General features: G+C 39.2%; 1 protein-coding gene across 1 annotated transcript in view; it reads right to left on the bottom strand.

Annotated features, from left to right (window-relative positions):
• Positions 1–27324, bottom strand: part of csmd2 (CUB and Sushi multiple domains 2) — a 287362-nt gene that overhangs the window by 69824 nt on the left and 190214 nt on the right. Inside the window, exons 26-37 of the mRNA XM_058378138.1 lie at positions 22793–22995; positions 20001–20192; positions 19136–19274; positions 18378–18565; positions 15464–15658; positions 14912–15028; positions 13932–14045; positions 10852–10947; positions 9426–9629; positions 7222–7346; positions 3609–3705; positions 868–972 (exon numbers count right to left, since the gene is read on the bottom strand). Of these exons, the coding sequence (XP_058234121.1) occupies positions 868–972; positions 3609–3705; positions 7222–7346; positions 9426–9629; positions 10852–10947; positions 13932–14045; positions 14912–15028; positions 15464–15658; positions 18378–18565; positions 19136–19274; positions 20001–20192; positions 22793–22995 (1775 nt within the window). The remainder of the gene's footprint in view (positions 1–867; positions 973–3608; positions 3706–7221; positions 7347–9425; positions 9630–10851; positions 10948–13931; positions 14046–14911; positions 15029–15463; positions 15659–18377; positions 18566–19135; positions 19275–20000; positions 20193–22792; positions 22996–27324) is intronic.

The following is a 27324-nucleotide window of genomic DNA, read 5'->3' as shown; positions in this document are numbered from 1 at the left end:
CGTTCATAAGAAAGGAACTTGAGTGAAAATCAGATTATGTTTTCCAAATTCTATATTATCACATGACAAAGATTACCAGCAACAATCTACACACACACACACACACACACACACACAGTAATAATATTTTTCATGATGACTTTTTCCGCTGATCATTAAACAAGACAAAACTCCGCAACCTGTACATAGATAGATAGATAGATAGATAGATAGATAGATAGATAGATAGATAGATAGACAGACAGACAGGTAGATTCTGAATAATATTGTTATACAGTGGTACCTCGGTCCTCGACCACCCGTGTTCGAATTTTTGGTATTCGATTCAAATTTTCGAGTCAATTTGACCTTGGTGTACGAAAATCAGGCATCAGTGTTGCCAAGAGGAAAGTTGTGAGATCAACCATCGAGTTGAAACAGATTAATTCGTTTTACATTATTTCCTATGTGGAAAAATAATTCGGTTTTCGACCAAATCGGTATTCGACCAGACTTTTGGAACGAATTAAGGTCAAACACCGAGGTACCACTGTATTGGGAATCCGTGGGATTTTTTGCCTACAACAATCCACTGTAATGTAGTGAACCTTATATCAGTACACACATGCACACACACATGCACACACATACACATATATACATTTAAATGAACATATATGAATTTTAGTATGTCTCATTAAACTTTAATTGATTTTATGGCTCGCTTTACCTTAACAAATATTATTTGTGGCAAAGCAACAGTTTGGTGATGTGATGTGATGTGATGGTCAGATGATCACAAAATTTTAGCCATTCATTCTGTGTATCTGCTTTTCTGTGTTACAGACATGTGGGAGAGATAAGGCTAAGAATGCTCTCTGCTCTTACTCTTGTACTCCAGCCTGAAACCGGCTGCTGACACGCTGATGTCTGAGAAGAAGTGCAGGTACAGCTGGTTGGATGTGCTGTTCAAAAGCCCCGGCACTGAGGTTCCTGGAGAGAAAGAGTATAATATATCCTTGCAGTTAAAGCATAAAGCAGATTTGGGACAATACTGAGACACAGCTGCCTCACAAATTACGGCTAAAAAATATCTAATTATGAATTAAAAATACATTTCTTTAGTATTTAAGGCAGGAATTTTGTACATTTTGTAGGCAGTTAAATTGGTGTAAAATAAATTTTCTGGAAACCCACAGGCCAGATTAATTTTAAGAAAATTGTTAAAATGTGTACAGAAATACATGCCTATTTGCCTATTTATTATAGCCATAGAGTTCTAATTTTATTATTCTTTTCACAGACAGTTCCATATCTAAAAGAGTTTGTGTGTAAAGTAAACCGGGAATTTAAGTGACCAATCAAAAAAGTATAAACTCAATGAGAAATATAAGTTTGATAATGATAGGTTATGATTTTTTATCAATGTAAAAAAATCACAGACCCTCTGGCTGTTTTTCATGAACCCCTGAGGGGTTCCATCAGTAAGACGCGCTGGTGTAAAGTGCCTTAGTTTGCTTTACATGCGGTTTTACTTGTGGAAAGTGTCTAAAACACATGCACATATACACACAATTCTTTATGCATTTAGGTTACAATCTGTTCAGGCCAAAAGAAAATCGCAACCCAAGAAAATCAAGTTCACCCCCTGCACAGCCTCAAAGATGCTTACACACACACACTCTGTCTGAATCTACACTTCCTTTATTCCTTAAGACTGCCGTCTTTATGTAATTGATGTGTTATTTACACATCTCTTTAGGGCACTTCTAACATTTGTCCAAGGTTGTATTCAAGTTAAAAGACTAAACAAAACCTAATTTTTCTCAACATATAATCACATCCTGTAAACTGTAACTTTATTGTAATACTTTATTGTTGCATAGTTAATACTTCACACTGTGCTAACTAAATATTAAATAATACACTTGTTATCACAAACACACACACTGCTTCATTAATAATGGTAATTTCATATTAAGTAATCAAGCAAATACAGGTTGACAAACATATCTGCATGCTTATGCATCCAGGTCTGACTGACCATACTCATATTATATACAGAAATAAATGAATAGCACATTAACTAATTCTTAATTTTTTTTCCCTAATATGAATTGAACATATATGACTAGTGTGTTAAATACTCAAATCTGATTGGTCAGAAGGTGTTTATTAATATTTTGCAGCGCCTGGACTAGCAGAACCTCAAAAAAAACAAAAAAAACATGGTACACACAGAGAAACATATAAAGGGCTAAACACAGTACAGGTGAACACTCTCAGATAACAAAGCAATGACAGAACAGGGGTGGAGACATGACCATATCCAAAACAACAGTGTATTGCAAAATATTAACTGTTTTTCATGCTGGCAATCGTGCTGCTTGCTGAGGGGGAATTCATAACAACTAACTTGTTTTTTTTGTTGTTGTTGTTGTTGTGGTTTGCTTGTTTGATGTTCAACAAACTTAAATATAACTATTGCTAAAATGTATATCATGCCATTATCATCATCATCATCATCATCATTGTCTCCTGCTTATCCGTAGCTGGGTCGCGGGGGCAGCAGTCTAAGAAGGGACACCCATACTTCTGTCCCTAGCCACTTCCTCCAACTCTTCCGGGGGAATTCCAAGGCGTTCCCAGGTCAGCCGAGAGACATAGTCCCTCCAGCGTGTCCTGGGTCTTCCCCAGGGTCTCTTCCCGGTGGGGCATGCCCGGAACACCTCCCCTGGGAGACGTCCAGGAGGCATCCGAAACAGATGCCCAAGCCACCTCAACTGGCCCCTTTCGATGTGGAGGAGCAGCGGCTCTACCCCGAGCTCCTCCCGGGTGACAGAGCTCCTTACCCTATCTCTAAGGGAACGCCCCGCCACCTTACGAAGGAAACTCATTTTGGCCGATTGTATCCGGGATCTTGTTCTTTTCGGTCATGACCCAAAGCTCATGACCATAAGTAAGAGTAGGAACGTAGATTGACTGGGAAATCGAGAGCTTCACCTTTCGGCTCAGCTCCTTCTTCACCAGTACATAGACCGCATTGCTGCTGCTGCTGCACCAATCTGTCTGTCAGTCTCACGCTCCATCCTTCCCTCACTTGTAAACAAAACCCTGAGCTACTTAAACTCCTCCACTTGAGGGAGGAACACCCCTCCAACCTGGAGGGGACAAACCACCATCATGCCATTCAATAATATTTTTTTCCTACAAAAGCACACTTCTTATATATTTTGTCCTTCCATAACACAGTAGCATTTGCATTACTTGACCTCTTCAATTCCCATGACCTTTAGATAAGTCCATACATACACAACATTCCTCATTTTTGTAGCATGTCTTTCCTGTTTATCTCACTATATCAATGAGAAGCTCAATTCAGTTCCTAAATATTAAAGCTTAGAATGAATAACTGAATAATATTCTAAGGTTTTAAAAGGTTAACACTTGATGTAATGTAATGTAAATTTTGGCATGGAACTTCCTTGATAATTGCTGCCAAATGACAATAAAAGAAAAGTTGAATTTTAAAATATTGAATATTGCTAAAAATAGAAATGAGCAGTTATCTCACTAGCTACAGACCTTGACGATAATAAATAAGCCAGCATGTTGAAGGAGAAGCCTACCTGAAAAGCTCCCCAGCATGGCGTCAGTGTTGTCACCCCCGTCAAACACCTCCAGCGAGTCCCAGTTCTGCTCAGTCACAAAGCTGATCACCTGGATCTGCCAGAGACAATAGAGAACACACTCAGGTTCCGTTAGCATGGAGCATCAGCTAATTGGAGGGTGACTCACAGCTCTCAGTGTGAAGCGGAAAAGTTTTGGGTGAGATGACAGACAAATAGCTTTAAACCGCATACTGAGAGCTCTTGAAATCTAAAAACAGATTCCTTCCTCTTCCTGCATTGCATAACCTCGAAAGAAGCCTTTTCACTCACTGAACTGTCAATGTGCAGCCCAGTAAATATTTTGGCAGGTATCTATTTTCACCTCATCCTCAAACTGACTGAAAAAAAGACACACTGGCATTGCTGTGACTACCTCTGGGATATTGTCATGTTTCATCGGTCTGTAGTAAAATGCTGTTTTGGTTTATTTGTGCTAGTCAATTGAAAAGCTTTAATGTAAGAAGTGTTCTAAATGTTTGTTTTCCCCCACAATCTGTCTCGAGTACAGAGCATAGGGAAATACACAAATTTTTATATATTATATTGGGATGGGGGTGAGTGGGTGTCGCATATAAAACATATATTACTAGCAAAAAATAATAAAATATTAATAAATAAATTAATAATATATCATCATCATCATCATCATCATCAATTAATTTACAAAAACTCTACACTATCATCCGAGTATCATCTTTCTTGGAGCATGCTGTAACATTTCAGCAGGCCTGTCTTATCTTCAGCATTAGACCCATATGACTGGCTGCACAAAAAAAAAAAAAAGAAAGATCCTTTTTGCAGACAGGCAACACTGAGGTCAAGCTGAGCTCAGATGGCCTTCCTTACCTTTTTCATATCACCTCTCATCCATCCCTGTCACTCGCTGACATCTTCCACTCCATCAGACTGCCTGCATTTCACTTTCAATCTCTCTTACTGCTTAACCCCTTACTTTCCATCTGTCCTCACCAGTCTCTACGAGGATTACGGACTCTACATGTTTTTTCCTTTCGTCTTAGATATAAACTGTGGTAGAGGGTGTAGATCTCCTAGGAACGGTACATAGGAGAGTAGAAACATTTGCACACCCTCAGTAAAACAGTGTTTCAACTAATATACTGTATTAACAGTGAAACAAATGAATGAGGCTTTAAATACTTTTTCATGTCTACTGCTTGATTTATTTTTCAAATCGCTGGCAGTTTAGTTCTCTGTTATTCTTTGGAAGTGTTCGTGTGTGTTACTTATTTCTGAATAATGGCTTTCACTGTTGATAATAGTATTCCTAAATACTTATTAATATTATTATTATTATTATTATTATTATTATTATTACAATCTTCACTTTCAACTCTTCCCAAAACCTATAATTTGTGCATTAAGCTGTTTTTCTGATCCCATCAACTCTCAAATTCACTGTACCTGCTCAGACCTTTGAGCTTATTTGAACTTTCCATGCATTAATCAAGGCTTAAAGTAAGCATGTTTTATTATATACCTTAACAAAGCATATTTAAATGAACTTGAACATGCTAATGGGGATGCAAACCTTTGAGCTTGTTAACAAAGCTAGCTACTAACCACACTGTGTTTTCAACTGGAAAAACCTGTAAATTAACATGAAGTTCTGTTTTTAAGGACGTGTGAAGCAACGTCAAGTTATTTGATTGTTCTACTCAGAGAGTCAGTAGTTTTTCTTGTAAAGAAAATGTAAATATGTAAACAAAATTCCACACAGACATTTTTTAAATAAACATAATCCTTTGAATCTGGGTACAGGATGTTCTCACGTCTGTACCAGAATTTCCATTCTGCACCATCATTCTATGTGAAGCACGGCATCAAGATTAAATGTATGAAGGTTTACTTTGTCACTTTTATTTAGAAGACCTAGAGGACTTGGTGTACATAAAAGTCACTTTAATAAATAGGTACATAACTGGACCTTAAGGGCTGCTGTTGTACGTTGACAATGTGTAAATGAAAAATGTGCCTTTTTCTCACACAGTGCTAGAGCAAATAACCACCAAACCAACAGTAGCTGGAGTTTGTTTTCTCTTACGTACAGCAGTATGTGAGGAAGATGAGCAAGTAACAGTGTTGCACATTATAGATAATCCAGGCAAGGGGGTAAATGTTTTGTGAAGGGGATAAATGAGTCAGCCTGGCTGCCAAGAAAGATCAGAAAACACTTTATAGCCAAACTGAAGGTGCCACAGAGGCAATATTGGACAGAGTTATGAAGCATGACGGCAGGAATTAAGGGCTTTAGAGATACTGGTTGAAATCCTAGAATGAAGGACATCTGTACCTTGTCTGTGAGATTTTACACTTTCATAACTTGCACTGAAGTAAAAAGAAAACTAAAAGGAAAAAAACGAAAAAAAGAAAAAACCTGAAATACGGCATTGCACTCTATATGAAATGACTAAATGGAGACAAACTTGTTTATTGTTTACTGTAGGTGCGGTCCATTCTGAATTGCCACTTCAAATGTGGAAACGGCCATGACAGCCACTTGCAGGGTCAAAGCATTTACTTGTAAAAGGCCATTGAAAACGAACACTTATGAAGAAAAACAACTGACAGACATTTTGGACACTGATGGACGCTAGAGGAATATGAGATACTCTGTGCTGTCTCACTGTTTAAGCATTAGACTTTACAATAAATTTGTGAATAACTTTAGGGATGTAATGTCTAAAACAGAGGAAGGTTTTAAAAGTTGCTTTACAAAATCAGAGGTTGTGGTGACTGGTAAAAGAAAATAGCAAACAGGGAAGCATTTGCAAACTAAATTTCATTAACTAGTCTAGTTTGCATAAGTATTCAGTACCCTGGTATTAGGCTTTAGAAATGATGCGGCTTTCTAGTCCCATGTAATGAAGTATAAATACATTACTCTGATTAAATAGGTAATGTGTTCTAAACGGACACAAATACAGACACTAATTGGAGATGCATCATTCATCTTTGTTAACTAACATTTGCAAACTTGTAATTGTTTGTAAATATTTGTAAATTGTAATGGAAATTATAATTCACAATCAATTCATGTTACTGCAAACCCTAGATGGCTTCCTAGTGTCCATAGTGCACTGTATTGGTTGAAGAAGCCATTTTGTTGTGCCATGTATTGAACATATATGCAGGGAGCAGGATACCATTTGGGATTCAGCCTACTTTCTGGTTAAATGACATACTTAGCCATCAAATATTTGCCCTGCTTGTTATGGAGAAATGTGCATACAGTCCAGAGCAACCTGAAAAATATGTTTTGGGTTACTAGAGACCATATTTATTATTTACACCATAGGCTTCAGATTTATGGGTCTCTCAGCATTAAAGCAGATAGGAGCCTGGTCTTATATGACTAGAAATAAGTGCTTGGGAGCATTGCCAAGATGGCTGCCGAGTAGACAGGCTTGATAGCATATGGCCAAATCAAAATGGACTACAACATCTTTCATACCCAAAGCTGAGAAATTACTAATATCTGAGTCTGACAAGATCTCATTTCCTTTTTTTGATTGAAAGCTTGGGACGTATTGTTCTTAGCAGAGGGATGTACCTGTATCCCCGATCCCTCAGGCACAGTGATTTTCCACACACAGCTCAAGCTGTTCAGATAGGGCTCAGGGTAACCAGGAGACAGAATGGTGCCTGTTCGCTGGGTCAGATTTCCCCCACAGGGAACTGAAATACAACAAAAAAAAAGTCATTATAAGTAAACGCAGAAATAACACACAAGTACTGGCTTCTCTGCTGGAGCTCTCATGGCCAAACATCTGGCAGCTGCAGTGGAGCGCACAGGTAAGCATCTGTAGTATCAGTGTTATGAGTGTGTGTGAGAAGCAGTGCACAGTGTACCTGCAGCAGCACCTGCACCGTAGTGTGTGTATGGGAACGTGTATGTGTGTGTCTGGAAGTGTGTGCATAGTGCTGGAGGCCATGGCAAGCTTGTTAGACAGGCAGGGGAAGGTGTGTGAGACAGGCCCCTCTCAGGAGGAGAACCCTCCAGCCTATTTGCCATCGCTCTTCTCCCAGAGCGCCACAGATGAAAAGTGTGCCAGCTACAGTGGACCATTTCAATTTCACACACACACACTGAACCAAAAATGCAAGATATCGAATACACTCACACTAGTTTGGTTTACACACTGGAGTTTAGAACATGTAGTATTTAATACAACAAAAATGAATTGTAAGTTACACCCAGAAATTTCCGACTATTCCACGTGATTCTAAAATTTGCTCAGTGGTAACCTCATTATCATGAGGACATTAAATAATGCATGATGCTGCAACGGCAGTGCAACTTTTTAAATTATTCGGTTATGGCAACTGCTAAGACGCTTTTTAAAACAGACTTATTAAGAAGGTTCATTGAATAATTAATTCATTCAAAGTGCATAAATATTGTCCTGATTGATTTCCGCCTGGCATGTTTGTATGTCATGTTGTCTATTTGATCTATTATTTACTAGTCATTCCTTATTCATTATCATATAACATAAAATGTTATGGCGCACTTTGCATACTATTGTGTCATATTAATAAACTACAGAAAAAAATAAAAATGCTGGAGTCAGTCAGATGTAAGATAATATATTACATTTCGTAACAAATGCGATTTCATTGCTTATACTAGACTTAAACAAGTTTTGAGATTCTAATATGTAGACTGAGCATGATAAATTACTGTAGTATTAATGACAAATGACAATTTAAATTAAATAAATTAAACCAATTAAAACATGCATGTTAGAACATAGCTGTGGTAATGCGGCTCTTGCAATTCGACAGCATCATGGGTTCGAGTCTCAGCTCAAGTTTGAGCTTGGTGTTCGATTTCACTCAGGGATTTGATATACACGATCAAATCCTGAAGGAGGTACAAGAGCTAATTGCGTTATCGTTACTCAATTCGATCATGTGAACCGCTTTTTCAGTGTATCACCTACATAATTAGTTCAAATGACTGAAAAGAAGAAATTGTGGATTGTTGGGGAGTAGTAATAGTGGTAGCGCTCTAGGTAGTGAATAGGGCCACCAAAGTCCAGTGGATTAAATGTGTCTAAATAACTGAGACAGCAAGAAGAATGGAACCTGAAATACCAATTTCTGGTGGCCCTGCACTGGTCTTTCTTTTTAAGGACGAATCAAATCATATTCAAAATCCAAATTATTCTCCAAATCCACACAATTATAAAGTAGATTTTGTAAAGGGCTACATGACACTAATGCAAGCAACATCCCTCTATGTGCTATACATTCTCAACATAATTAATTGGTAAGTAGAGATGCCTTCTTGTCCTGAAAATGTCTGTTTTTATCTAGCATTTAAAAAGACAACAGCTCCATGGTGACCTGTGTTTTTCCTCTAAGTTAATATTTATTGTAAGCTTTATTACCAGCTGCTGAAATATAAAGGGTGCTTCACAAAATATTGCAAAAATATGTGCTTAAATATATTACTGACCCAACTTTTATGTTCTGAATTTAAGACATCATCTGAAAGTAACACTGTGACAGTGACGTGGACACAACCTGAAAGTTCTATACACTATATTAGAATCCTGTACTGACAAAATCATGGAATGTCTAAGTGCAAAGGACGCGAAAAATGTACATTAAATATGACACTGCATTTTTTTAACAGACAAGACATACTGTACACTCAGCAAGACTCCTAACTCTGAGTGCTAGTGCCTGGGGCAGAACATGTGTGCAGTCAGGATGAAACCACTGCCAGCCCCAGGGGTGTTTTCTCACCTATGCAGCTGGGGATGGTGTTGTTCCACTGTGCCAGGGCATTGGGTACTGTCAGGCACTCAATGGCACTGGGGCCTTCCAGCACGTAGCCTGCGTTGCATTCGAATCGTACCACAGCTCCTACAGCAAAGTTGTTTCCTGTGCGTCTCCCATGCCTTGGCTCTGGAACCGAGCTGCACTGAGTGGCACTGGTTCTTGGGACGGCTAAGAGAAACACAAGAACATTGTGCAGCTTGTAAATTCATTCAACTTTAAACGAATTTCGCTGACCACATTAGTATATTGTTGTTTAGTTGGGTAATATACCTTGTATTTGCAACAATGCTTGGTACTGGATTTTTTCCTCAGACCCTTGAACTACACAATTTATATTTCCTATCATCTGATTGGTCAGATGGAGTTATTAATTTTCTATAACACTGGTTTTCTCTGTAGTGCTCGCAGTAACTCACAGCAGTTTATATTAATGCATTCATTCTAATCTGTTTTAATTTATATTGTAACAGCACACGTAGGGACTTTTTTGGTGGACGCTTCACATAAACTGATTTTAAAAAATGGTGTAATTATTGGCGGTTTTCTGTGAAGAGATGCTTATTCAGCAGTTTTGGAAGGAGTTTCTTTAGATTTTAGCAGTCAGAGGTACTGTAAAGCATTTACTTTTAGTTTTCTGATACAGAATAGCAGACTTTTGCATTTTTTGCCTTCGAAATGAGGGAAATATTCAATGTTTTTTCCCTTAATACATTAAACCTGTTATCTTTGTTTTATTCTTTATATAATAATCATACCTAGACCAACTTTCGCTGCTAAATAAAATTTTCTAAGGACACTTGAAGATAATAATAACCAGATTTATTGTTTTTAATCTGCATAAATCTGAACAACAATAGAAACTAAACAGTTTATTGGAATATATTTTTATCTATAAAAATTTCTCACTCTAGATATAAATACTAAAGATTATGAATTTTATTTGCTCCTTATGTCTTACATATTTCATTTATTTCTGCATACAATTGATTGTGGACTACTCATCAGTGACCTAGAGACACATCCAAAACAGATGTGTTGTGGTGCAGTGATGCAGGTGCAGGTCTGAAGCACTGAGAAGAAGAGAAACAGTATAATAATCTCACCTCAGACTGTAAAAGCCAGGTCATCTGTTAAAGACTTAGAAAGATTGTGGAGCCATGCTGTGAGGGAAGCCCCAAAGCAACCACTACATTCACTGTGCCATTTGTTAATGTGTGTGTGTGTGTGTGTGTGGCTATGTGGTTGAGAGCATGTTTAAATTATTCAGCTTTTTTTCCCTCACTTTGAGGCCTGCACTCCTAAAAATGGATGGTGATGGGACTCTCTAGTCTCTGTGTGGTAGATATGATAAAGCAGCAACATGCACAGCGGTCAAAAGTGTCATCAGTACCTTGGTAGACAAGATGAAAGCCCCTGGATGAAGAGTGTCCTTTTGAGGTGAAACGGATGAGGATCTGGTTGGAGGTGGCCAGTGGTAGGGACTCACCTGCAAAAGAAGTGGTCACTTTTTATTGATTAGATTAACAAGGTGAACACAGAGAGAATGAGGAGGAACTTCTTCCCACAGGCCATTCGGGGCCTCAACCAGAACACCTAGAACCTGGAGTTTCTGGGCTTTTCTCTGGACTTCCTCACACATAAAGTGACTGTTGCACACACAATATTGCACATATATATGTATATATTTAGAGAGAGAGAGAGAGAGATTTTCGTATTTGATCATATTTTTAAAATATTTTTAGTATTCTGTTAGTTAGTTTTCTATTTCTATTTCCTTAAATCTTTATTTTATTATATCTTTATTTTTTTATGTTTATCCACTTTAAATTTATTCTATTTTTCTTCTCTCTTGTAACAAGGGCAGTCTAAAGCATTATACTACATGATGTACTGTGTATGATTTTGTATGTGATAAATAAAATTAGAATTTGAATGGTCACTATTGAATTAAAATGTTTGTAACACACACAAGGGTGTGCTTAATGCTGCATGTTAACAAACTATTCATTTAATATCTCTATAGAATTTCTCTAAACCAAAGGAAAGTCTTTATTGAGGAATTTTTGTGTTTATATACAGAATATTGCAGGAATACAGCCTAGGTGAGGATACAAAAGTAAATAGAAACATTATTTTAGTGAGCTATAGTTATGGTTTCTTAAAGTTTGCCCAAAATACAATTAAGACATTTTGCCCAACTCTTTTTTTTTTTTTTTGGCCAAACACCTAACAACATCTAACTACCACACACGCTTGTTGGCTTCCATTTGATAAAACATATCAGGAAACAAACCTGGCAGTGTTGTGAAATCATCAAAGATCAGGTACAACAACTGCTGCATGCAATTTATTTCCAGTTTTACAGGAAGCTATAATTTGACAGAGGAAGGAAAAGACTGCAATGCGAAGCCAAAAAATCAAACACAATAATAATTATGATTATTAGGCCAGGGTAAACACATCGCTTTCTCTCTGTAGTATTTTCATATCTCTAAAAGACCTTGCCTTCAGCTACCAGCAGTTAATTTCTCCTTGCCATGAAATCAATTTTCTGTGGCTGAGGAAATTTTTTTGGACACAAATTTATGCATTATATCTTTCATCCTTACATCCTTTCATCCCTTCTCTCTCTGCTCTACCTGTGTATCTCATTATTCAGCATAAGCTCCGTGTTTCAAAATGTGTGTGTGTGTAAGAGAGAGAGAGAGAGAGAGATAGAGAGAGAGAGAGCATAGGATGGGTGAATAGACAACTGCCGTCTACCCACAGTTCCCTGGGGTTTGGTGGGAATTTGGCTGTGCCCAGATTTAGCATTTGCAGGTAGATCACAGATCAGAATATGACGCACCATGTACAGTCATGGCATGTGCTGGGTTACACCAGCAGCATCACCTGAGCCTGGGGCATGCTGGGTAGTTATTAGAACATGGAGCTATGAGCAGCTGTCAGAGTGGCAGCTAATAATCCGGACGGGAGCGAGGTGTAGGGAAGCCCTGGCTGCTTATTTATTTACACCTGCAGCTTATTTCCGCTGTCCTATTATTATTGGCACTGCTGCTGCAATACTGGATTGACACTGAAATCCTTCGTATGAAGAACTTTAATAGATAGGCAGTGATGCCATCTTGGATGACGGCTCCTTCCTGGACGTACTTCATATTTACTTAGAAAGTGTAGTATGTTGAAAAATACCTTGTGTAGTGTTTCATATTTCGTTATAGATATGTTAAGCTGTCTGACAAGCGACTGCAGAAATAGATGTCATTGATGCCAGCATTTGATATTTGTGTGATATTCAACAAATATACAAGAGCTGCCAGAAATATTTTTTCCCTCACAGCCCATATGATGCTTTGTTCACCGTGCATGATAGACTAAGCAAATTTTCACATTCTCCATACACTTCAACTCAAGTTCGTTTGCAGAGCGTGTTCCCTAACCTAAATGTCCTCTGTGAATAAGCAGGCAGTGTTCTTTATTATAATCTAAGCACGATGGATTGCAGGAGGTCCAGCAGGAAAACTAAATGCACAGGAGACACGTCAACAGGGACAAGCAGAATCTCAGGATGAAAACCGCTTGAATGCACTAAGCGCGTCTGCGTTGACGCTAACAAGGTACTGTCAGAAAGGGTTTTTTTTTCTTCTTAAAAACTAAAAGCTTTCTGCATTTAACTCTGCCTGCTTAACTCTGCCTTTATGAGTCATTAAGTCTGTTATGTTAAATACAGAAACTCAGTGTTTTCCTCCTTTCGGCTACAGTGCACTCCGATAATTAAGAATTTGCACACAGTTATTGCTGCTGGTAAAAAGAGCCAGAGAGTAAAGTTTAACAGGCTGTTGGTGTTTATTTCAAATAGCAGCACAACCACTGTCGAAAACGCCAGCAGGGTTTCATAGAACTATGAAATATATACAAGCTTATGAAATGTCTCTTACTTTCGAAACTATGTATTTACTCTCTGACTTACACTATAAAAATATAATCATGTGTGTGGAGAGAGAGAGAGAGAGAGATGCAGTGTATAGTCCAGGGGGCATAGAGAAAAAAAGAAATTCTGCACTGAAATACTGTATAAAATAAAAAATAAAATAAAATAATATAGTCGCATTCATTTATTTGAATTATTTAGCTGAAGTGAAACAAAAAGAGCAATATTAATAGAATGTTTAATGATATAGACAGATAAGTTCAGGTTTTACTCCCTTCATCAGATTAAAAGAAATATCTCTAATAATTTATCTGTTTATCTGGTAACTAGTCTATGGCACTGGCCAAAAGTGTAAATGTGAAGCAGCAATGCAGAAGGAAAATCCTTTGTAATGTAGTAATAATTAATAATTATTAAACGTCAAGTTGTCGATCACTCTGGACTTTAACCTTTGTCAGTTTTAGGTTGCATTTTACTTGAATTCCACTGGTATTGGGAATGGATTGTACCATATCGGGTGGGAGGGGTAGTGATCTGACCTGAGTGAGACCCTGAGAGCGAGCTCAAGACCCGGGCATGTTGCGTTGGACCGTCGTAAACTTCCACCACATCATTCAGAGCCGTCTGGAAGAAGGCAAACTGGCTGAAGACCACTATCAGGAGAAGAATTGAACCGGGAGAGAGAGAAATGACATTTTTTGACAGAAGCACTTGTAAAGATACCAAAATCATGACAAATCATGACTCTACACCCCCACAAACCATAAAAAATATAAAGACACCCAGTTTACGATAACACACACGCATCTTTTTTTTTCCTGCCTTCAAAGCTGTTAGAACATGCCCACAAATGTGCCTTAACTACTGCACATCTATTTCCACAAAAGGTGCCTCAGCCAGTTGAAAATATGTTCCTTTTGGAAGCCAACGATGGTGTGATGCCGCAGGGTTCTCTGAATTGCCCAAATGACCTCTACCTTTTATGACACAGACAACAGCATCATGTGGTCAAGTAGCACCTGCTGGTGTGAAATGAGCTATGGCTGCATTCACAAACCCTCCAGCAGCTACTGAGTTCTCATTTACTCCCTTCATCAGACAGAGGGAGGGAGAAACAGTGAGTGATTCTGTATGATACAATATGTCTGTGAAGGAATTTCAGTCATGCAGGTCATTTTCAATGTTAAAGTAAATGCACAACTTATAGAAACTTCAGAACTGAATTATAGAAAGTTGAATAAAGACTAAAGAGTGACTAATGAGCCAATGAGCTGTTTTCATTGTTAACTAACTCTTGTATTTTTTTTTTCTCAGAGTGTTATTCGTAGCAGAAACTACAAATGATCTTCAAAAGTTCAACAGATTGTAATGAAGTGAAAAGACTACTTTTTTTCTGCTTGGCACATAATGCCACTGATGTTATGGGATTTTGAACAAGAAGTCATATAAGTTAATCAGTACCACTGGTGTATTAGCAGAGGTAAAGCTTATCCATCTTAGACTGAATGATGATGCATACCATAATCATTGGGCACAACCACTGAGTAGAGACATGTTCTCCCACCACTGTAGTTTCCAGGATACCCAGGCGAGAGCACAACTCCCTCCAGCCCAGAGTACTGGCCACCGCACAGGGCTGTGAGACAGGCAGAGAGAGAGAGACACACACACACAGAGAGAGAGAGAGAGTATTAAACACTAATTTTCTGTCTTCCCCATCTCCTCTCCTCTGCTCCTTCATTCCGCTGATCTTAAATTACTTTCCTTGTCTGATTGCAGAGCTGCTCTTGTGGATGTCCCCAGTGTTTGCCAAAGTGAAATTGCAATGTTTTCTAAGAGTCTCTATGGATTAGAAATGTCTTTCCCTCTCTCCAGGGAAACAGTGCACAAGACAGTACAATCTACAAGCGAGCTGGCATACATACAATTTTATTACATCGATTTTTTTAGTATGTATATGTGCTGTCATTTTTTTAATCCGTACTCTTTTTATATTTTCAGCACGAAGGAGAAACATTCATTTACATTCCTTCAAAATGATAAATTTCTAGGTGAAGTGAGTTTTTCTCACCTATGCAAACAGGTTTAGGTTTGTTCCAGGTGGGTTTGCTGTCTGCCCCCATGACACAGGTGAGGACAGCTTCTCCCTCCAGCGTATAGCCGTTATCACAGTAGTAGGTGACTGTTGAACCGAGCTTCAACTCTGTGCCAATTCGAGTCCCGTTCCGGACAAGACCTGGCTCAAAGCAGGACTCTCTGGGATTCTCTGTGTGCGAGAATTAAAATGCAAAAGACATTAGGAAAGTAGAAAAAAGGCAGATGCATTAGCAACAGACAGAAAGGGCAAATATGGATGATTTATTTCCGTTTTTTTTTTTTTTTAAATCAATGATCTTGTAATAGTAGTGAAGGAGTAGTGGGTCCAAAAACAGTCAATGGTCAGTATCAGGACAATTATGTTGATTATCCAAAAAAGAAGTCCCAAGATGTACTCTGTATAAATAAGTGCATATAAATATGTGTACAAGAAGTCGACACACTCACTTTCACACACACACACACACACACACATACACGCAAACCTAGAGACGTTCTTTATGCTCTGATTCCCCCACCCCTTCACTCTATCCTGATGAGGTGCACGTTTGTTCTTGAAGCAGACACAGGAGAGATTGAAAGTGACACTAGGCTGGACAAAGGCCTGCTGACTACACAGAACAGTCACTCACAGATTGGTGTTACATGTACCCGAGTGCACGAGAAGATTTGGAACTAAATTAGAAATCAATTGCCATTTCTATGTGGCCATGTGCAGAGAAAGTGCAACTGATTGTTTTGATGTGCTGTCTGTAAGACGTCTATAAGAAGATGAGTCTATGCTTAACTGGAGCTCGGGTTAACTCGCAAACACTAGCCATGTGAGAGAAACAGGCTTGTGCTCATCATGGCTGAGAGGAGCACTGACGCAGGTCTGCAATCTGCTCCATGCGGCCAAGCACACACAACCTGCAGCCTGACAGCTGACATTAGCAAGCACCTGGCCTCGCTGCACTCCCACACCAAAAGCCTGGCGCTCGCCTGTAATTAAGACTGGACTGCAGCCTTGGCCCTGAGGAGTAGCACAGGTGTATGTGTGTGTGTGAATGTGTATGTGTGTGGGCCTCAGTGTGTGTCTGTTTGTGGCGGTATGCCTGCTTGTGCTTGTGCATTCTAAGTGTTTGATCTGGCAGTGAGCACTGAGATGTAATAGAGTAGTCGTGACTCTGTGTGTGTTTGTGTGTGTGTATGTTTATTTAACTATCGGTCAACCCTGCCGAGTCCCCATATTGCTCCTCAGAGGCCAATCAAACCCAGCTGGAGGCTTGGGAAAATCTGATTGGTCTGTTAAGTGGTTGATGGTGCCTGAAACCTGATCCAAGAACACTGGCTTGAATAGCGGTGACCAACATGAGCCAGGACCAAAGCAGACATACATGACTGTTCAAAAGAAACTGCCCATTAACAAACAAGCTAAAGTGTGCATGTTTTCCTCATTACTGCATCATTACAATTCATTAGTGAAATGATCAGGAGCTGGAGTTGTAGCTTTAAAAGTGGCACAACTGAATACATTTGGTCCAGCAAATTGAGAAAACACTGTTAAATGTTAAACATTCTCACACTGAATGTGGTGCTGTGCCTGCACCCGTGTCTAACTCATTCAGCTCCTAGTGTTGTACTGTTGCTCATTTAGTGTTGAATAATTCTATAGGATAGTAGGATAGCACAAACAAAATTGCATCATTTTTTAGTAGCATGAGTTAAATCAATACCACATATTTATACACACACAAAACACTTCAGGGTATTCTGGCATAGGAAAATAATCACTGCTGTGGCAGGCAAGGCTTTACCACATGGAAGTCCTTTACACCATGGCAATTTCCAGTAATAATGAAACACTATACTTACACTAAACATTTTTACTTCTGTTTAATTATGTGGAACATCTCCTGAACGAGATGTTCATGGTATAACATATATGATTATAGTAGCTATAAACAGTTGATCCCTCTCCCACCTCAATATTTCCTTTCTAATGAAGCTTAAAAAATTAACAAAAACTTCAGCATGTCACACTTCACAGCACTGCTCTCTCTGACTAATGAGTAAATGTGTGGAGCATCTACATTACAAGTCTCTGTCAATAATGTAATGCTATAGAAATCATACCACATTGGAACCAGAATGTAAAAAAATAACCCTGTGATATGATTTAGCTACTGCTGCTGTTAGAAAACTAATCAACACCTTCTGACCAGTCAGACTGAAGAACTCATCAGGGTTTCACAAAAAACAGATCCACAGCTTTTATTCAGATCATCATATTCTGACACACTTAACGAGAGCAAACACTGAGACTGTGATTTCTTACACTTCCAGTCACCAGAGATAATTTATGTAAGACACATCAGAGGACAGATCCATTCTCCTGTTCTACTGTACCTCAATGAGCAGACAAGCTGAATCATGGTCACCGGGAGCACAGAGGGCCAACAAACAAGCATTTGTTCTCATTTATTTGGAGGTATAATTGACCGACTCGCAGCTTTAGCGCGAGCATTACAGCTTTTCTGTACAATTCTAGCACCTCTTTTTATCTTCAGTTACGCTTGGTACCTATCGGTTGATAATTACATAGAGTGTGAAGTGGAGTACAGGGGAATCAAAAGTACATTCAAATAGCCTGTTTGTTAAGAAAACCAATTTACACAGCACTAATATTGTTTCCTTACTCATGCAAAACAAGCAGATGGACAAATTTGATGCATGGTAAATAGGTCAAGCAGGATTTAATAGCTATTTGACCGTTTATTATTCGTATCATTTTATCAGCAGTGTCATATACAGTCAAATTCAATCAGGTGCTCAATACAACAGAGTGCCATCACACAGCTCCTCTATATAATTGATTGCTCCCACCAGGGGGAAGTGCTGGTGCGTACCTGTGTACTGCAAGACAAAGCCGTTGCTGCTGAGTGAGGCATCACTCCGGAAAGCCAGGAAAAGTCTATTGGAGCTACTTTCTATGCGGTCTGGGACATCAGTACCGTAGAAGCTTCCCAGCAGCGGGCTGAGAGAGTCAGGTCCATCGTATATGTGCAGGAAGTCATAGCTGGGCTCTAGGCTAAAGCTAGGGAAAGACAGGAAAATGAATAAGCCTCAAAGTGCTATTGGCTAAGTATTTTGTTGTCTATGCTCATTGTGAATGATTATGGTCCATATTCAGAGTTCAGCACATGCAGTCATATTTTAATATTGAAAATGAGTAGATCTGTATTCATCACTCTAATCTAACACTAGTTATAGTGTAGCCCACAATTTGCTGCCACCAGATAATAGATAATACAACAGGATGTGCTGGATCAAGTACTATTTTATAAGCTGCAGAATAACACCGGGAAATGTTGTAAGATCAAACCATATTTGCATTGTGGCATTTACAGTTTAGATTACTAGACTTCTATTAGATGACAGACTTTTATTATTAAATTCTTTCTTGCTTGTATGTGCTTGTGTTTAAAAGTGGTGGTCTAGACATTATTCAAAACAAGAAAAGATCTGGCAACCTCAGAGGATTGAACTTAAGCGGAGCAGAAAATCAACATAATCACACGTGTAACCTGGCTCTGAACACTCATAATTTTTTCCACAAAAATAAATCTTTTTATACATCATCAGACCAATCAAAATATTTGCATACTGGTTGAAAGTGAGGGAGATGATGTAGTCTTGGGTGACGGTGACTGTCCAGTCACACTCTCTTCCATGAGGGTAGGGCTCAGGGTATTCAGGGGATAAAATCAGGCCACTTGGTCCAGTCAGGTTCCCCCCACACGGAGCTGGAACATACGACATAGAAGCACTTTTTCATTTTAGGAACAAACTGCAAACAATCAATACAACTGCCTTGCCAAAGAAGCACTGAGACAACGATTGATGACCCTCGGCCTCCTGAAGAGTTTAAAAGCTACAGAAATCGAGTCTTACTCAAACATTTATAGTTTACCATCTGCATTTTTGCTACGGCCCATATTGAAAGATAAGCTTCTTTTGACACATCTTTGGAACAAAACTCATAATCAATTGTTCTTTCCTAGTCATCCCACTCTTATTTATCTTGAATTATTTCTCATTTTACATTCTTGCACATTTTATTCAGTTCATTTGCTAACTTTTTTTTGCAAAATGTGCAAAACATCTGTATTGAGCCAGTAGGCAGATTGTGCTGATGTCTGTTGACATCTGGTTCAGGGTTTTTACATATAATCCTTAGAAATGTCCCTGGATTTGTTTGTGTTGTGTCTCAGCTTTCATGTAAACTCAATGTGGCTTTAATCGAACAAGGCAGCTAATTACATGCTCTTAATTGCTGTTGTTAATTACTGTCATTTTCCAAAGTACAAACTAAGAAGCTTTTGCCAAATATATTTTTCACTTATTGTAAAATCTGATTCTAATTAAGCTTATTGAAGTGCAACTATTGCTGGCTAGTTAATAAAATTGAAACGTTTTTCCAAATATCAATTTACCTAAACATTTTTCTGTGTAGTGCAGAAAGAAGTTACCTGAGCAGGTGGGTGGTTCAGGTTGCCAGAAGAAACGGTTGTTGATCTCAGTGCAGGTGATTTTACTGGCTCCCTGAAGCAAGTAACCAGGATCACACTGGAACAGCACATAGTCCCCCGGCTCTTTACTGTCCCCACTGCGTGTGCCATTAGTAGGAAAACCAGGGTCGTTACAGGATGTAGCCGTGGACACTACAAAAGAAACAGGCTCATTAATCCTCCCATGCCATTTACTACTCTGCAATGGATTTCTCAATAATCCAGGCTGTGTGTTTTAATTTTATAGCAATACAAACACAGATCTAGGATCTCTTTGTACTGCTCTAACCGCTGTCGCTAATTATTATCATGCTTCACTGCCCCCGACGCATGAAAACGTTGAGAATGACTCATTACACATGTAATGGTGGAATAAGTATTGAACTGCTAATACCTTTAAAGGATATTTAATGTGAATTCAAACCTATTGTCATCATTTATAAGTGACTTTTAATTGATAACAGTCTCTAGGAACTTTTTTTGCATACCATTTTGATTTAAGATCATTGGGGAAACAATTAAACAAAAAATAAGATACTGATCATTGACTGGAAAATTCAGGTAACTGATATTGATAGCATTTGGATGGATTGATGGATGGTTGGTTGGATGGATGGATGGATGGATGCGTGGATGGATGGATGGATGGATGGATGGGTAAAAGGAAGGAAGGAAGGAAAGAAAGAAAGAAAGAAAGAAAGAAAGAAAGAAAGAAAGAAAGAAAGAAAGAAAGAAAGAAAGAAAGAAAGAAAGAAAGAAAGAAAGGGCACTGGATCAGGATCCAGAGTAAATGAATTGGTGGTCATTTTTAGAGGATCATATCTTAGCAAAGCAGAGAGTTTAGCCTAATGTTGAATTTTGTAAATCTTGGTCATTGCAGCACATGGCTCACATCAGTTCCACTCGGCAGAGCCTTATCCATACTCTTATTTATTCACATCTGTGCACATTCTCCACATATGTGCCTCATGCTAATTCAAGTTAAGATAAACACAGAGGGTCTGAAATAACAAGGACACACACAAACACACACACACACAAACACACACACACACAAACACACACACACACACACACACACACACACACACACAAACACACACACACACCAAAGAGATGCAGCTTCTTCTGCATGTCAGAAGAGTCTGGATGATAAGATAGGAAGACTGGCTGCCGTACAAATGTCTGGTGTAATGTCAGACAAATTGCTAGCTCAGCTGGACAGGACTATAGTGCATTCTCTGTGAGAGAGTCAGAAAAGCAGCCTCAGATTTATTACAACATTTATCATGCTTGTGCTTATATTATATTGATAACTAGAAGATTCTGTGAGCTAGGCGAGTTCACCTCTCCCTCTAACTAGCATCAGCCTTCTCTTTTAGAGGACGATGCAGGATACACGTGCAAAGTGTGAAATCTGTTATTGGCATTGTAGCACGGAACTGAACAGGTGTGGTGTGAAAATTAACAGATGGAAATCCACTGAAGGGGCACAGCGTTGTCACTCAAATCCTTTCACGCCAGTTGTGTTGGCTGAAACCAATCAGATTGCAATCTCCTCCAGACTATGTACAGATTGAGACTGCTTTATTTCCAGCTGTTCCTGCAGAGATCCTTACCACTGGATACGAGAATGCCTGATTAGATAACTCTGTTCCTCCATGGCCTCCTATAGCTACTCTAGAATGTTTTGATATTCAAGAAATTTGAAGCATAGACAATTTTTCATGAGACAATATTCTAGACATTTTGGGACAAGACACTGAGAGATATCTTGATCTTAAAACAAGAATAAAAATTATATATAATAGCAAAATGTAAAATATACATATACAATGCTCTAATTGTATAAAATAAAAAATATCTTTTCTTTTTCGCATGTTTTCAAGTATGATATTTCATCTTTTCTAAAGAAATTCATTAAATAAATAATTGGAATATAGTGGAACCTCAGTATATGAATTTAATTCCTTCTGGAGGTGAGTTCTTAAGGAAAAAGTTGTATTGTGAAACAAATTATCCCATTAAAAAATGTAAATGCAGGTAATCTGTTCCAGCCACCCAAGATATTACCAATATTACCAATACGAAGCATATGTAAACTGTATGGCTGCTTACAAAGAACTGACCCAAGCTAAGCATGTCAAGGGTCCTCAAAGGAAGTCGTGCCACCAAGCTTGGACTAAAAATAGAACAGATCCCTCACGCCACCATACGGTCAAAAAAAAAAAAAAAAACACGCCAGAAAAATCACATAGCTTTTGAATGCATGCTGAAGGCAATGTTGGCATCTGGGGGTTAACTCTCGAAAAAAGCTTTTCGCTGACTGAAAAAATAAACCTGTGAAATTCATAAACTCACTTCGGTTAGCTTCGCTTGGCTTTCCAGACGTATACGTGTATATGCGCAACTTAGCCCGGCATTTAGTTCGGTTCATTTTCTTCGTTTTCCTGAAATACTTCATATGCAAAAAGGGAGGACATTCGTATGCCAAGGTTCCATTATACTAACAGTGTGATTTCAGTTCAGGGAAATTTCCACAAATTATAAAAAAATCTGCTTGATTATTAATAGTGAGACAATTAAAATACAAACAAGCAAACAAATACATAGGTGTTGATTGATTGATTGATTGATTATCTTATGTATGAAAATAAATAAATGAAGGACTGAACAAACATAAAGGGATTTTGAGTTAATGGTTGATTGATTTCCTATCTATTTGGTAGCCATTTTGTTCCTACAAAACAGACCTGAGAACTGCAGAGCGAAGCCCTGCTTGCTGGTGAAGAAGTCAGTAGTGAACTGCAGGCTGATGGAGTTGAAGGTGCTGTGGATGTCCAGAGGCAGCGTGGAGCCGCTCAACTCTTTGAGAAGTACACCTCCGTCCTGAGGCCCATCCCAGATCCGCAACACATCATGCACTTCCTCAGTGTGGAAAACCAGAAAGTGCAGCCTGACCACGCATACACACACACACACACACACACACAAAAGAAGAAGTTCAGAGACATTTACTGAAATTCACAACAATCATCTATCAGCAGCTAAAATGAGATTGCACTGACAGAATGGGGATTGCATCCTTGTTGAAATGACGATGTAACGCAGATTTAGTTCTCTGCAAAGACACTTTCTGAACCTGTTTTCCTGGAATGTTTTATTGCTACACAAATGAAGGTACATAGACAATGATGGCAGCTATGGAACAGCTGGACTCTGAAAGTGACACTTGATCCACTTGGTAAATAGGAAGAGAGAGATTGATGCAGAGGCTGAAGAGAGGTTTCAGTGACAGATGGCAAATGCAAACACGAGGCTGAAATAAATAAAGTGTTGCTGGTGCACAGGAGTTAAAGGAGGCAGATGCTGCTGCTGATGAACCTCAGGTGTAAAGAAAGAAAAAGAGAGCGAGAGAGAGAGAGAGAGAGAGAGAGGGAGGAAGAAATTCATAATTAAAGCATGTGGTTGGATCAGTGAGCCACATGAAACTAAGTCAGGTATATGAGCTAACTGGAGAATACACAAAGTGTGAGAGTGTGTAAATTATTAGTAATGTGTAAATGTGTGACTCATATAGAGAGCGGTTGACTGGAGTTTTACACATGGATCACTTCAGCTGATGAGAAGGCTCCAGTGTCGAGCTCAGAGTGTCATCATGGCTGAATGCATGAGTAACTAGCATATGTACATACAGTATATCGTGTACACGGATTTTTTTTTTTATTATTGGTTATTATTTTTATAATACTACTACTACTACTACTAATAATAATATTTTTATTTTTATAATCATTTTTATATCGTTTTTATTTATTTATTTTTATTTTTGACGTATAGGTTTTCTTTGATCCTCTTGCTCTGCTGTGTCAAGTTGAATTCCCCCTACAGGGGATTAATAACAGTACATCTCATCTCATCTCATCTCTCTCTATAGGTAGCTAAAATATCACAAAATATATGCGTGTATGTGTATGTGTGAGAGAGAGAGAGAGACTGATAAAAGAGCTTGCTTTAACAAGTCTGTATAAAATAAAAACTGCCTTCTGTTTCATCTCCACTGAAGCCCTAAAATTTCCTTTGCTATCGTCCTTTGGTACTTTTTTTTCTTTTTTTGCATACAAAAATGATTGACACTGCCAATTTTGGAATAGGAAATTTGCTCTAACAACTAAAAAAAAACTTGAAAACCTATCCTGCTTTGTTTGTTTTGTTTCTCTCTTTTTTTTTTCAGAAAGGTGTCACCTTTTTGAAACTATGCAATGAGGTGTGACTTCACCTCCGAGTCTTTTCCTGTGTTTAAGAAATAAAATAACTTTAGGGGTCTGCCTGGGCAAGCATTCAGTAAAAATACCCTGAGCTAAGGTTAGTAAGGCAGTAAGATTGTAATGGAAAAGGAGAGCCGTGGCAAAAACACAACAACACAGCTGCTTTGTATTGCTAGAACTTGACACACAGGACATATTGAGTTTAAGCATGCACCTAATTCTAGTGCAAAGGTCTTGGTTGTTTATTGCAACTGATGTCTTTTTTTTAGCGATTTAAAGAGAAGATGCTGCCACGAAGAGTAAAGCATTAGGAGGAGAATAAAAAAATGTCCTTGGCCCCAAGTGCAAAGTTAAGCAGCACGGTGTGGCTGGTGTGTTATTGATAGTCATTTTAATCTATTTTGCTGACAGATTGGTTGGTTATAAAGACCAGCATGTGAGCTGAATCAGCACATCCGAGCTCCTGGGCCCACTTTATCCACACGGCCCAATCTGTAACCTCATCAGGATCTCACAGCTCAGGCCTCTGCTAAAAGCTCTCATGAGACCTAGCAGAGCAGGTGTTTACTTAGGGATCTCCATCACAGTGTCTTCAGTGTGTTTGTTCGTGTGTTAGTGTAACGATGCAGCATGTATTTTGTCCACTTAACTCTGATCTACATCGGTGTATTCGTTACACAACCCGTGAGACAATAAGATGCAAGTGCATTCAAGTACAAAAAGCTCTGGAAAGCACAGCGAGATGGAATGAATGAAAGTTGACATGCACAAGGAGCTCCATTTCTCCAGCAGTAAGCATTAAGTCCTCGTGTGGAAACGCTCTGCCCATCTCGCCAGCTGTCACGTTTATCTGCAGATCAGCACATCCAGCTCATCTCTGCCATGATTCAGACTGTCTGAATCTCAGCGCTACTGTCTAACGCTGTGGATCTGTTTGCGCAGAGAGACAGCAGACAAAACAGCTGTGCTAACACACATCCTGATACCAATGCTCTGAGGGGGTGAGAACAGGCGAGAGAAGAGAAGAGAAGAGAAGAGAAGAGGGGGGAAGGGAAGGGGGGGGGAGAGAAGAGAAGAGAAGAGAGAAGAAAATCTAAGGAGAGGAGAGGAGAGGAGAGGAGAGGAGAGGAGAGGAGAGGAGAGGAGAGGAAAGGTAGGGAGGGAGGGAGGGAGGGAGGGAGGGAGGGAGGGAAGGAAGAAAAGAGAAGAGAAAATCTAAGGAGAGGAGAGGAGAGGAGAGGAGAGGAGAGGAAAGGAAAGGAAAGGAAAGGAAAGGAAAGGAAAGGAAAGGGAGGGAGGGAGGGAGGGAGGGAGGGAGGGAGGGAGGGAGGGAGGGAAGGAAGAGAAGAGAAGAGAAGAGAAGAGAAGAGAAGAGAAGAGAAAAAGGACAGAAGAGAATAGAAAAGAATAAACAGAGGAGAGGAGAGGAGAGGAGCGGAAGAGGTGAAAAAGAAGAGAATTGAAAATAGTATTGTAAAAAGGAGAGAAGAAAAAGAGAACAGAAAAGAAAATCTGAGACGGTGAAAAGAAATCAGAGAATCAGAAATGAAAAAAGGTGAGAAGATAGAGAAGAAAAATATGAGAATAGAAATTAAAAGAAAAAGAAGAGGACAGAAGGTGAATGAGATTTGCTTCACAACTGCCGATGAGCCGCTGGATCCTCTGAGCTCTGACTCAGGCGTACAAAGCCAGTTTTGGTACAGCGGCTTTACCAACTGTCTAATCCTACACGCCTGAGACACACTAGAGCTCAGACGTGTGTGTGTGTGTGTGTGTGTGAGTGTGTGTGTGATAGATACTGTCAGTCAGAAGTAGCTCTTGGAAGTAATTATCACCTTTTGAGAAACACAGGTGGATCAAGGGTGGAGATGAGCCTGTGATGAGAAGATGAAAGAGGGATGAAAGGTGTTCTTCTCCTCCCGTAAGCCCTGGAGTGTGTTGCATCCCCTCGGTGTAACACTCTATACTAATCCTACCACTAAATACCCATAACACCTCCTTATTCATGCTCTTACTCCTTCATCAACTTCATAATACTAAAGGGACATGTCCATTTCTGTGTATTACAAGAAAAAAAAAGTCCCTGCTGTAACTTTGTCTTCTTATATCATAGTTACTTCACAACTGTCATCTCTGTACTGCTGAGCCAAGATCTGTCCTTCTCTGTGTCGTGTGTGTTACTGCCCTCTCTCTCTCACACACACACCTACACCTCAGCGCTCTTCTGTTAGAGCCCTTACATTAGTGTATGAGTTATCCCAGTACTAATGCATTGCAAATGATCTTAAATAATTGATCATGCAAGATGGGATCAAAAGAATGTATGCATACCTTAGAGTCAGGAGCTTAGATAATCATGTAGCCACATATCCACCCAAACTCACACAATCAAACACACACACATACAAAGACGAACACACACCCACAGGGGTGCGCACACAGACACACACACACACAAAATGCAAAGGTACACACACACACACACACAAACACAATGAAATCCATATGTACATGCAGAGACACACACACACACACACACACAAACACGCACATGCACAAACACAATGACACACACACAATGGTGCATGCAGACACACACACACACCATGAAATGCATATCATTTCAGTGGGGCAGTGGTGGCTCAAGTGGTTAAGGCTCTGGGTCGTTGACCGGAAGATCAGGGGTTCAAGCCCCAGCACCGCCAAGTTGCCACTGTTGGGCCCTTGAGCAAGGCCCTTAACCCTCTCTGCTCCAGGGGTGACCCTGCGCTCTGACCCCAACCTCCAAGGATGGGATATGCGAAGAAAGAATTTCACTGTGACAAATAAAGGCTGTTTCATATGTACGCAAACACACAATGACACATATGCACATGTGCATACACAATGACATGCACATGTACACACACACAATCACAAAACCACACTAAATTATACACACACAATGACATGCACATGTACACGCATGCACACAATCACACTGAATCATACAGACACACACACAATGGCACATATAT

Source organism: Hemibagrus wyckioides, linkage group LG24 (genome assembly GCF_019097595.1).
Source record: "Hemibagrus wyckioides isolate EC202008001 linkage group LG24, SWU_Hwy_1.0, whole genome shotgun sequence".
Classification (NCBI taxonomy): domain Eukaryota; kingdom Metazoa; phylum Chordata; class Actinopteri; order Siluriformes; family Bagridae; genus Hemibagrus; species Hemibagrus wyckioides.
This window is presented reverse-complemented; position numbering and strand designations above follow the sequence as displayed.